Source organism: Furipterus horrens, unplaced genomic scaffold, assembly GCF_987537825.1.
Source record: "Furipterus horrens unplaced genomic scaffold, mFurHor1.1.pri manual_scaffold_17, whole genome shotgun sequence".
NCBI lineage: Eukaryota > Metazoa > Chordata > Mammalia > Chiroptera > Furipteridae > Furipterus > Furipterus horrens.
This window is the reverse complement of record NW_028327187.1, coordinates 75,115,092-75,126,773: the sequence shown is the minus strand read 5'-3', so window position 1 is coordinate 75,126,773 and position 11,682 is coordinate 75,115,092. Positions and strand designations below refer to the sequence as shown.

At 48.2% G+C, this 11,682-nt stretch overlaps 2 protein-coding genes and 1 non-coding gene across 3 annotated transcripts; 1 reads left to right on the top strand and 2 right to left on the bottom strand.

The window, feature by feature from the left end:
- The first annotated feature begins 1,088 nt into the window (after positions 1-1,088).
- On the top strand, positions 1,089-7,043 carry DNASE1L1 (deoxyribonuclease 1 like 1). Its single transcript, XM_090265138.1, is given in 9 exon segments — positions 1,089-1,198; positions 2,896-3,099; positions 3,463-3,551; positions 3,632-3,718; positions 5,069-5,169; positions 5,306-5,418; positions 5,498-5,746; positions 5,822-5,947; positions 5,950-7,043. Coding segments are annotated over 8 exon segments (918 nt in total). The 5' UTR covers positions 1,089-1,198; positions 2,896-2,970; the 3' UTR covers positions 5,974-7,043.
- An 838-nt stretch (positions 7,044-7,881) lies between these two features.
- RPL10 (ribosomal protein L10) lies at positions 7,882-11,682 on the bottom strand. Its single transcript, XM_090264725.1, has 6 exons — positions 11,566-11,682; positions 10,682-10,740; positions 10,483-10,590; positions 9,107-9,245; positions 8,390-8,552; positions 7,882-8,085 (listed from the first exon to the last, which is right to left on the bottom strand). Exons 1-6 carry the CDS (start codon positions 11,586-11,588, stop codon positions 7,933-7,935), a joined length of 645 nt encoding a protein of 214 aa, XP_090120851.1. The 5' UTR covers positions 11,589-11,682; the 3' UTR covers positions 7,882-7,932.
- LOC149991259 (small nucleolar RNA SNORA70) lies at positions 8,593-8,727 on the bottom strand. The gene has a single exon (XR_016508774.1). It is a non-coding gene; the product is annotated as a small nucleolar RNA SNORA70 (small nucleolar RNA).

The following is an 11,682-nucleotide window of genomic DNA, read 5'->3' as shown; positions in this document are numbered from 1 at the left end:
TATGTCCATGAGTCTTTTATACAGGCTCTTTAATTAAACCCTTCCCTTACTTATCCCCCTTCTCTCCCTCTCCCCTCCCCCCTATTGACTTCTATTCTGCTCTTTGTTCTATTTAGTTCCTTTGTTTGTGTTGTTCTTTAGTTTCCTGTATATTTTATATAATTTAATACATTCGCAATGTTGTCAACCACCACCTCTAACTAGATCCAAAACACATTCATCATCCCTGAAAGAAAGCCCTGTGCCCGTCAAGAAGTCTACTTTTTTATTTTAAGTCATAATTTTATTGATTTAAATGTTTTTCCAACCTGCTGATCACCACCCCCAATCCTGGCAACGGCAACATTATCCTGACGGCTGTTCTACAACCATCCAGTGAGGACTCACTTCCCACCCTCAGACCTCGCGGAGTCCCCCAGTTGTCCCAACAGCGAGAGTGCCACGCGATACTGAGCTCTCGGCTCTCTAATGCCCTTCTTTCAGGGACAGTTCCTCAGTGTATCCTTGACGTCCAGCACTGCGGCCGGTTCCTGAGCCAACTGTCGCTCACTTTGGGTCTCCAGAGACTTCAGGAGTGTGCAGCCATTCTGGGGCCCGGCCCCAGAACTTGGAGAGAAGGCTCTTGTCCTCAGGGGTGCCCAGGCTCTCCGCGGGGCTCCCCTATGTCGGACACAAGCTCCAGCTTTTGCGTCTTCCCTCACCAGATGATGCCTGGAGGGAGACCTAGAGTGGGGGCTGAGCGCCGGGTCTGGGAGGATGCCGCTTGGGGTTTGCATTTAAGCGCCAGCTCCTAGTCGAAGCACGCACTTGGCACAAGCAACCACTCATTAATGGGCTGCTGCCACTCGATCTCTCGCTGTGACTCACAGGTCTGTCATAGGCCTGCAGCCCCGGGCCTCCGCCCCTCCCTGGTCCCACGTAGGCGGGGGCGGAAGGCGGGGTCTGATGGGAAAGTGATCGGGTAGGTGTCCGCTCTTAGCAGGCAAAGTGCCTGCCCTATCTTTAAGCTCTGGGGCGGAGCGGGGACAGATCATGCTGGCGGGGAAGTGTAAACTGGCCGACCTGGCCAGGACGGGTGGGGCGGTAAGACAGCCTGTTCCTCTTTTCTCCTCTCCCGTCCCTGCCAGGCAGGCGCTGGAATTCCGTGGGGTGTCTAGATCCGCTTACAGCCGAGGTACAGACAAGCTATTCTGTGCAGGTATGGAATTCCTCTGGACAGAGGGAGGGAGGAAGTTGTCCCTCACCGCGGAGGTGGGGGGTAGCAAGAGTGGAAGGGAACCCCAGGGCTAGGGCCAAGGCCTGGTATTGGAAGCCCAGGCCGGGCTTTGGTTCTTCTTGTCCTTCACCTTCCTGTGGGCCCCTGGCCCTAGAGCCTCAAAGCCTGCCTTTGACAGCCTAGGGCTGCCCAAACAGCCACATACATCCCAGAATAGGCACCAGGGCAGGGGACCCAAACTAGCATGAGTGACAGAGCAGGTGATGAGGGAGAAACAGGCAAGGAGCCCTCCAGGAGAGTGGAGATGTGCAGAGAAGCTATGACAGATGAACAGAGAAGAGAGGCCAAGAAAAACAGAGCCAGAGCCTGAGAGAGGCAGAAAGTGAGCCCCAGGGGGAAGGTGACAGAGAAGAGCATGCAGACAGAAGTCAAAGGACTTATCGTATCACTGAATGAGAACCACATGAACAGGGTAGATCAAGGAACTAAGCCTGAAAAAGCAAAGTATGGGTGAGTCTGAGACAAAAATAAACCAAGAGAGACTCTCAGCATGGGGGGGTGTCTCTAGCTGATGAGATGAACAAGAAGGGCTCACCAGTGGTAGTGGAGCATGGAGAAGGGGCCCCATCACACACTGCAGTAGGGTGATTTGGTGTATCTGAGATCATCTTAAGTGCCTATGCCCTTGAATCCAGCAGTTGCTCTGCAGGGAGCTTGTCTTAAAGATAACATGTCAGAAGCAGAGAGAGATATTTGTGAAGACGGTCCTCCTAGTTATTAATGGTGGTGAACAGCTGGGATCAAACCCTGAGGTCGAACCCTTGTGCACTGCTGGTGGAAATGTAATTTGGTGCAGCTGCTATGGAAAATAGTATGGCGATTCTTCAATAAATTAATCATAGAATTACTATATGGCTCAGCAATTCCACTTCTGGGTATATACCAAAAAGAATTGAAAGGAGGAACTTGAAGAGATATTTTTACACTCATGTTCATAGCCAGCATTATTCACAGTAGCCAAAAGGTGGAAGCAACCCAACTGTCTATTCACAGATGAATGGATGAACAAAATGTGGTGACCCATACAGTGGAATATTATTCAGCCTTAAAAAGGGAGGAAATTTTGAACCAATGTCACCCTAATAAATTCAACTTTTTTTTAAAAAAAGGAAGGAAATTTTGACATGCTACAACATGGATGAACCTTAAGGACATTATGCTAAGTGAAATAAGCCAGACACAAAAGGACAAATAGTGTATTATTTCATTCTGTGAGATCCCTGCAGTAGTCAAACTCACAGAGGCAGAAAGTAGAGTAGATGGTGCCAGGGGTTGTGGAGGGGAAAAAGGTGGGGTTAGTGTTTAATGTGGACAGAGTTTCAGTTTGGAAAGATGAAAAGTTCTGGGAATGGATGGTGGGGATGGTTGCACAACAATGTGAATGTATTTAACAACACTGAACTGTACACTTGAAAATGGTTAAGATGTTACATTCTATGCTATGTGTATTTTACTACAGTTAAAAGAATGAGGTTGAGCCATATGTGCCAATGTCAGAAGGTGTCCACAGGGAGAAAAGGCAGGAAGTTTGTGACGCTGGCATCTCTGGGGGGCTGGTGTTGGGCAGTAGGATGAGCATCACTTTCTCTGTCTATAACACCATGTCCTTCTGAAACCAGAACCAAGCCCAGCTAGGACTACATCCTGGGGCAACCTGGATTCCTCCACAGGATCCCAGTAGCCTGAACACAACCATGCACTGCCCAGCTGTGCTCCTGCTCCTGGTTGGTGGGGTTGAGGCCTTTCGTATCTGTGCCTTCAACACCCAGCGGCTGACACTTGCCAAGGTGGCCAGGCAGCATGTGATGGACACTTTAGTTCGGGTAAGTTCATCATTGTAGGGAAGCTGCACCCCTGAAGACCACAAGACAAAGCCCTCAGCCCTGCCTGACACAGAACATGTCCCCCAAAAAGAAGCGACATCAAGGGACATGAGTGCAGAGAAATTGAGCAAGTTCTTTCCCTGTCGTGGGCCTGAGTCTCTTCCCCTGTAAAACGGGTGTAGTGTGGGTGGGGATAACACTCAGTTTTCTCCCAGGTCTTTTCTAGTCCCTGCCCTGTGGGCCACAGTCAGCACACCATGACACTCTTACCCATGTCAGTGGCCAGTGTCAGTTCCTCAGGGACCTCATGCCCTCCTGGGACAGCTGGTGCTGAGTGGGGCTGGCCTTCCTGGTGTCCTGCAGATCCTGGCTCGCTGTGACATCATGGTGCTGCAGGAGGTAGTTGACTCTTCTGACAGTGCCATCTCCCTCCTGCTTCGAGAACTCAACCGGTGAGCCATGTTCTGTGGGTCTAATCCGGGGTCCCCTTGAGCCTCAGGGCTCCTGACCCCAAGCTCCTCTTTCCTGGCAGATATGATGGCTCTGGGCCCTACAGTTCCCTGAGTAGCCCCCCACTGGGGCGCAGCACATACATGGAGAAGTACGTGTACATCTACCGGTAAGCAGAAACAGTGTTCGGGACACACTTGGCACTAGGCCCACTGTGAGATGGCTGAGTAGTCGTAAGGGCTACAGGCCTCTTTCTCCTGGGGCAGCCCTCACCTTCTCATCGCACTTTTTCTCCTCGACTGTTTTACCCTGGGATCTGTCTCTCCTCTCCCCTTGCCAGCTTTGGTGTTCATGTGTTCCTACAGCAGGCCTTCTCCATGCGCAGATATTGGTTGGGCCCCTCTGCCTCTCTCCTGTGGAAGCCACTGGGCTCAGGGCAGGTCTGGGCCTGTTTGGGAGTGGTTGGCTGCAGCTTCTGGGAAGAAGATCAACCAGGGCCTATCATGGGCCTTGGGTGGATACGGTTTCCAGAAATAGCCCTAAGTTCCTGGGAGGATATCCTGGATCATCCTGACAGCCCTTTGGGGTCAGGATCGAGATGGCAAGTGGGACTGTGCAGGAAGCAAACCTATTTCTTTTATTTTTACCTTCTTTAAAAAAAATTATTATTAGAGAGAGGAGAAGGGAGGGAGAAAGAGAAGGAGAGAAACATCAATGTGTGGTTGCCTCTTCCACGTCCCCAACTGGGGACCTGGCCCACAACCTAGGCATGTGCCCTGACTGGGAATTGAACCAGCGACCCTTTGGTTCACAGGCTGGCACTCAATCCACTGAGCCACACCACCCAGGGCTCTATTTCTTTATATAGATGGAAGTATATAATGTCTAGGATTCACTCCAAAATAATGGGTGAGCAATGTCTACACAGGAATGCTCATAGCAGCATCACTCATGACACCTCAAGGTGGAAATGACTCAAGTGTCCATTAGCTGATGAGTGGATAAATAAAAGGTGGTCTCTCTACTCAATGGAATATTATTCAGCCATAGAGGGAATGAAATACTGACCCATGCTACAACATGGGTGAACCTTGGAAACTTATACTAAAGGAAAGAAGCCAGATACAGAAGAACAAATATTATTTGGTTACATTCACATGAAATGTCCAGAATAGGTGAATCTAAAGAGAGAGAATATGATCATTGGCTGCCAAGAGTTGAAGGGGAGGAGAATAGGAAGTGACTGTTAATGGGTAGTTTCTTTTGGGGATGATAAGAATGTTCTACAATTAATTGTGGTGATGGTAATAACCTTGTGAATCTACTAAAGACCATTGGAATTTTATGGTTTATAAATTTATCTCAGTAAAATTCTATGAAAAAGGCTAGGAAGGTGCACTCACGTGAAATGAAACTGCTGGTGGAGGACAGCCCTCCCTGAATGCCAGCTCTGATGTTGGTACTTGCAAACCAAAATTAGTGACGTGGGGTCACTGCTTCCCACCCCTTGGTTCCCCAGGTCACACAAGACACAGGTCTGGGATTACTACGTGTACAATGACAAGGATGATCTCTTTGCTCGGGAGCCCTTTGTGGCCCAGTTCACTTTGCCCAGCAAGGGTAGGAAGGATGGCCCTGCTATGTGGAAGAGGGAAGAGGGGATCTGGCTGGCTCTATTAGGGGCTTGGTCACCCAGAGGGGGGCTGCATGAAGGGCCAGGAGTGGGTGGGAGCTCTCCATCCCTGGGGCCTTTCAGTCCTTCCCAGCTTGGTGTTGGTCCCTCTACACACCACTCCGAAGGCTGTAGAGAAGGAGCTGGACGCCCTGTATGATGTGTTTCTGGATGTCTCCCAGCATTGGCAGAGCAAGGTAGGGCTGGGCAGATTGCATGGGAGAGATGGGAACTGGGTGGCAGAGGGCCAAGTCTGACAGTTGTCTCCTTCTCCAGGATGTGATCCTGCTTGGGGACTTCAATGCTGACTGTGCTTCACTGACCAAAAAGCGCCTAGGTGAGCTGATGCTGCGGACTCAGGCAGACTTCTACTGGGCAATTGCAGATGGGGAGGACACCACTGTGCGGACCAGCACCCATTGTGCCTATGACCGCATAGTGCTGCATGGAGAGCGCTGCCGGAGCCTGCTACACACTGCAGCTGTCTTCAACTTCCCCAGGAAGTTCCAGCTCCCTGAGGAGGAGGTAAAGAGCTGAGGCACGAATTGGTTACAGGGAAGTTGCTCAGCCCTGACACTTTGTCCCTCTGTCCATCCCCAGGCCCTCAACATCAGTGACCACTACCCTGTGGAGGTGGAGCTGAGCCAAGCAGCTCACAAGATCCAGCCCCTCAGCCTGGCCACTCTGTTGCTGCCATCGCTGCTGCTGGTACTGCTGCCCCACCTGCCCCCCAGCTGGGCCTGATGGCCTGAACCTCACCTCCACCCTAGTACTTGCTGCCCACAGATGTGGTGACGACACTGTCTTCAGGACTCAAACAAACCCCAGTCTCTCCTGTCCATCTGCCCTGCAGCCAGAGCAACTCCTGAGGGGCTTCAACTGCAGCCCTCCTCCATCTCCAGTTCTACCTTATTGACTGCAGCCGTCTGCCTTTTCTCTGGTTTGTGTCCTTTGGTTAAGCCTATGCCTGGCATTAGAATGTGGAAGAGGAGGGCAGGACCGTGAGGCTGAAGCCATGGAACTTGTCCCCAGGTAGTGTCAGGAGTGGGGACAAAGCAGGCTCCAGGGCTAGGGGAGGGGAAATGGGCTCCATGACCTATGAAACATTATGATAAAAAAGGAAATTTACATACACACTGAGGACAGAAGGCTAGAGGGACACTACATGTGCATAGCAGATATATCAATGGGCCATCCTAAGTGTACATAGGACTCATGTGAATCAGTATGAAGATCCCAAAAGAGAATAGAATCCCTTGGTGACTCAGTGCATTGAGCCTTGGCCTGTGAACTGAAGGGTAACCAGTTCAATCCCCAGTCCCGGCAAATACCTGGGTTGCCAGCCAGGTCCTGGTTCGGGGTCTACGGGAGGCAATAGGTCAATGTCTTTCTCCCTCCTTTCCCCTCTCTAAAAATCTTAAAAAATAAAAGATGGAGATCTAGCAGTTCACATGCAAGTGAACTATAGGTGATACATTTAACTCAGTTGTAATCTTATGAAAGCAGCTACAATCAGCCCTAATGGCCCGGAAGGTGCAGCTAGCCTATGTTGGCACATTTGTAGGGTGTGACCCCAGGGAGACTGGTTACCAAGGATACAGATTCACAGAGAATACATGAACTATAATAGTGATAATTGTGGCTCAGTGGATTGATCACCAGCTTGTAAACCAAGGGGTTGCTGATTCAATTCCTGGTCAGGGCACATGCCTGGGTTGCGGGCTGGGTCCCCAGTCAGGGGTGCACAAGAGGCAACCACACATTGATGCTTTTCTTTCTCCCTCCCTTTCCCTTTCTCTAAAAATAAAACTTTTTAAAAATACTGTGCCCTGGCTGGTGTGGTTTGGCAGATTGAGTGTCGGCCTACAAACCAAAGGGTTGCAGGTTTCTCAATCGGGGCACATGCCTGGGTTGTGGGTCAGGCCCCCATTTAGGGGCATGTGAGAGGCAACCACATGCTGTTTCTTTCCCTCCCTTACCTTTTCTCTAAAAAGTTTTGTGAAGCAGTTATATTAACTATGGTTATTGTATCCCTACATGTCAGCAAATGGAACAAGCAATTTCCTTGGGATATTAGAACAGTTAACACACTGTGACAGGTTGCCTAAAAAGGGTGAGGTCAGAGGGACCTAGCTAACTTTGGAACCACTCCATTTTCCAGACAATAGAGCTCAGTAAAAACAGGACATTAAGGCCAGTAACTCCAAGCTACAGTTGAATTTACTGTTTGGGGCTGCATTATGTACTCAAAGGTCTCCTGTCGCCAAGCCTAGTGGAACACTTCAGAGGAGTAAATGGATGACCTGGTTTCCTGGATGGCTGGTTTAAACATGGCCATGACCGTGCTCAGATACTTTCCGCTCTCATTTCACACTGCTGGCTTGGGACTCATGGGCAAAGATTCCACAGCAGCCCAAGGGTAGCCTTAAGCCACAAGCCCCTTTTCATCATCCTGGGAAGTGCACTTGACAAAGGCAGCAAGCACTTACATTAGGACTAACCATGGACTGAGCTTTTGAACCTGATCTCTAGGCATGTCCAAAATCAATGTCCCAACTTGGCTTATTCTGGGTTGGTTTGTTCACTGTCAGTCTATTTTGTAAAACAAAGGACAAGTGACCCTGGGGTTCCCTCCTCCCCCAGAAATCCAGATGCAAAGACACGGACAAGAAGTACGGTTTATTGGTGGGTGTTAAGGTAGAAGCAGAAATTCATGAGTGCAGAGCCCGCCATTTTTCCAGGGGACCACGATTAGGGATGTATTTGACTCCACAGCCATCTGGGATGAGCCGTTTTTCAGCCACCATGTCTTCAAATTCATCAGCATTAAACTTAGTAAAGCCCCACTTCTTGGAGATGTGGATCTAGGGAAACAAAGAGCCAAATCAAGATACTTTGGGCCCTGGTTGGTGTGGCTCAGTGGATTGTGTGCCAGCCTGCAAACCCTAGAGTCACTGGTTCGATTCCCAGTCAGGGCACATGCATGGGTTGCAGGCCAGATCACCAGTTGGGGGTGTGCGAGAGGCAACCACACATTGATGTTTCTCTCCCTATTCTTCTCCCTCCACCCTCCTCTAAAAATAAATAAAATCTTAAAAAAAAAAAAAAAAAAAGACACGTTGGGACTGGGGCAACTAAACCCAGGAACAAGACCACAGTACTACTTACTTTCTGGCGGCCAGGGAACTTGAACTTGGCTCTGCGTAGGGCCTCAATCACATGCTCCTTGTTCTGCAGCTTGGTGCGGATGGACATAATGACTTGACCAATGTGGACCCTGGCCACTGTGCCCTGGGGTTTTCCGAAGGCACCCCGCATACCTGTCTGGAGCCTAGATTGGGGAGAGGATGAGGTCAGTGTCTTTCAGAAAGGGCTGTATCCAAGGTCCCTTAAAGCAACCCATACTAGCAATAGGCTGCATACACTACCAAGGATGCTACTGTTTGCAGACATTGCACACCGGGCCCCCATGGGTAAAAGAGCTCGGTCGGCTTAATTGGCTGCAGTGAACCCCAAAACAGACTAGCCAGAAAAGCTGCAAACGTGCCACTGGGCTCATCTGAAAGTCCTCCAACATGCAACTGTCCCAGCAATGTGCTTGCTGGCAGATGGCTGTCCTCAAGCTCAAAGCTACTTCCTCCACCTGTTGCCCAGAGGCTGCTCTGCTAAGACTTAGTCTTGATGCCCTTGTGTTTGTTTCTGGAAGTCAGTTCTATTCATTTATGGAGTAGTAGAAGAATTAGTGTCCATTGAAATCTTGCCAGCCACTTGACTTGCTTTGCTATGAGTGTTCGAATCTTTTATGTGGGGCCACCTTTTTGCCCTAATAATCAAGCCCAACACAGAGGCCCCCAAGTTATGGAAAACACCCAAGACCCAGCTCACCTGTCAGCCCCAGCACAGGACAACATCTTGTTGATGCGGATGACGTGGAAGGGGTGGAGCCGCACTCGGATGTGAAAGCCATCTTTGCCACAGCTTTTCACCATGTACTTGTTGGCACAGATACGGGCAGCCTCCAGGGCTAGGTGTGGGGAAGACAACAGAATGAGGATGTCACAGCACTTACCATGGTCCTCCCTGGCTCTTGGGTCATTTGTATTGCCTGGGTGAGTTTCATAAAGAGGTCCACAATGGGTATTTATGATTAACCCTTTGAGTGCCACATGTAATTGCTAAATTCGTGTGAGAAATGCTAGCCTATTTTGCTGAGAAATACAGTTTATGAAAAAATGTCTACAAAAATATTATTCATAATAATTTGCTGAAAATTTCACGACATATAGTAAATACACTCTCCTTTTGTAAGCAGTGTTCTGTGATGCAAGTTAGCAAAAATTTATTGCATTAAAATTATTGTAGAAAAAATAAATTATTTCCTTCAGTATGGCTTTTGAAGTATATGGCATAATAAAAAACCTATGATTATAATTTGAAAAAATACAGCAACATGGATAACAAGACATATGCCAAATACTGTATTAATTTTTAAAAAAGAAACAAACTTCATAATGTACAAAAAAAACACAAACGGCATTCACACTAGAAACATACATCAATAGACATCAACAGTGAAAAAGCTTACAAACAAAATGCTAACACTATACTGTGAAGCAATGAAAACGTCCATTAGCAAAAGCTTCCTTATCATGCATACTGCATAGTTTTGACGATTATTGCAAAGATAAATGAAATTAAAAGGACCATTTAAAATGTGCCCTGGCTGGTGTGGCTCAGTGGATTGAGCCCCAGCCTGCAAACCAAAGGGTTGCCAGTTTGATTCCCAGTCAAGGCACATGCCTGGGTTGTGGGACAGGTCCCTAGCTGGGGGCGCAAGAGGTAACCACACATTACTGTTTCTTTCCCTCTCTTTCTCCCTCCCTTCCCATCTTTCTAAAAATAAATAAAACCTTTAAAAAATAAAATAAATAAAAATTATAACAATTAATGTCAGTATTTGAACAAGCGTAAAAATTCGAAATTTGGGTCAACATGAGAAAAAGTTACAGCAATACATAACCTGAGGTACAAAAAAAAAAAAAAAAAAGAATAAAACAGAAAATACAAATTATTCCATTGTTCTTTACATTTATAGCCATCAAAGAGAATTGCTTGGAGCAACGCTGGCACTGCTGGGAAAATCTGTCAGTCACTCACAGCGACATTGGCACTAAAAAGGGTTAATGAACTGGTAGTTCCAGTACAGTGTGCTGTGAAGCACATAGAAATAGGCATGATTAACAAGGAATCCTTAACCTCACCTTCGGACGACAGCTGCTCATATTCATCTGACACCATGTGGCCACAGAGTGGGAACTCGTCCACTTTTGCCTTCTTCCGCCCTAGGTCAAAGATGCGGATCTTGGCATCTGAAAAATACAGGGTAAGTAGTTGTGTGGAATGCCAAAGAAAACTGAGTCAGTACAGCCAAACCAGTTGTGGAGCTCTTTCACAACTTACCAGGGACACCTCGGCAGAAGCGAGACTTTGGGTATGGCTTGTTCTTACAATACCGGTAACTGCAGTGGGGGAAAGGCAGGTTTTCAGGGATTTACAAGTGAACTCGACAATAGGCACTTCCAGTGCTCCCTGCAAGTTTAGACCAAAGGAGGGCTGGGGGCAACACAAGTCAATCTAGAAAATGGCTTTAAAGGAAGATACAGTCACAAATAGGTGGCCAAAAATTAGAGGACAACAATGATAGAAACATAAAGGCAAAAATATCTTCCTTGACCCCTTATTATGTTTTAAACTTCCTGTGAGACCAACACTTTGAAACGGAGTTTCCCAATTAAAAAAAAATCTCACTTCCAGACACTGCATACTACAAATTTGCCGCAGAACAGGAGCACAGTTCAAGTCATCCACCTAGACTTTTGGGCACGCGGTATTTCGCTTCCGAGTCACGTGAAAGCTTCCCGGCGCCCCCTGTAGGCCACACAAGAATTCTGAGCCCACAAGTCACGTAGCCGGAAATAAGAGATAGCACACAAAGGCCCAGAGAGCAGTTGAGCCTGAAAAGGCGGCGAATTTCCAGGACAAAGGGCGGGATGCCAAGGAGGACGTCGCTTCCATCCTGAAACTGGTTCAGAAATGCAATACAGGGCCAGTAACACCCCAACAAAATTGTGGAAGCACTTAAAGGGCGGCATCACGTTTTACGTTAAAAGAATCACATAATATAGATGAAGACCTAAAGTAACCCGGAAACCATAGGGGAAAACGCAGTCTGTTCCCAAAATAGGAAATCTACACTAGGGAGGCCCCACCCCATGGTTGCTTTCAGCTGCCAAATGCAGTGATAATTCTTCTCAGCAGCTAAATAGTAAGCATTCAACTCTCACCATCGGGCGGGGCGGCGGCCCATGGCGACACCAGGATCTTCACTGGCTGCAACGAAACAGAAAAAGTCGGAACAGAAAACGAAGACAGGGAGCAATCCAGGGTAGAGTAATGGCAAG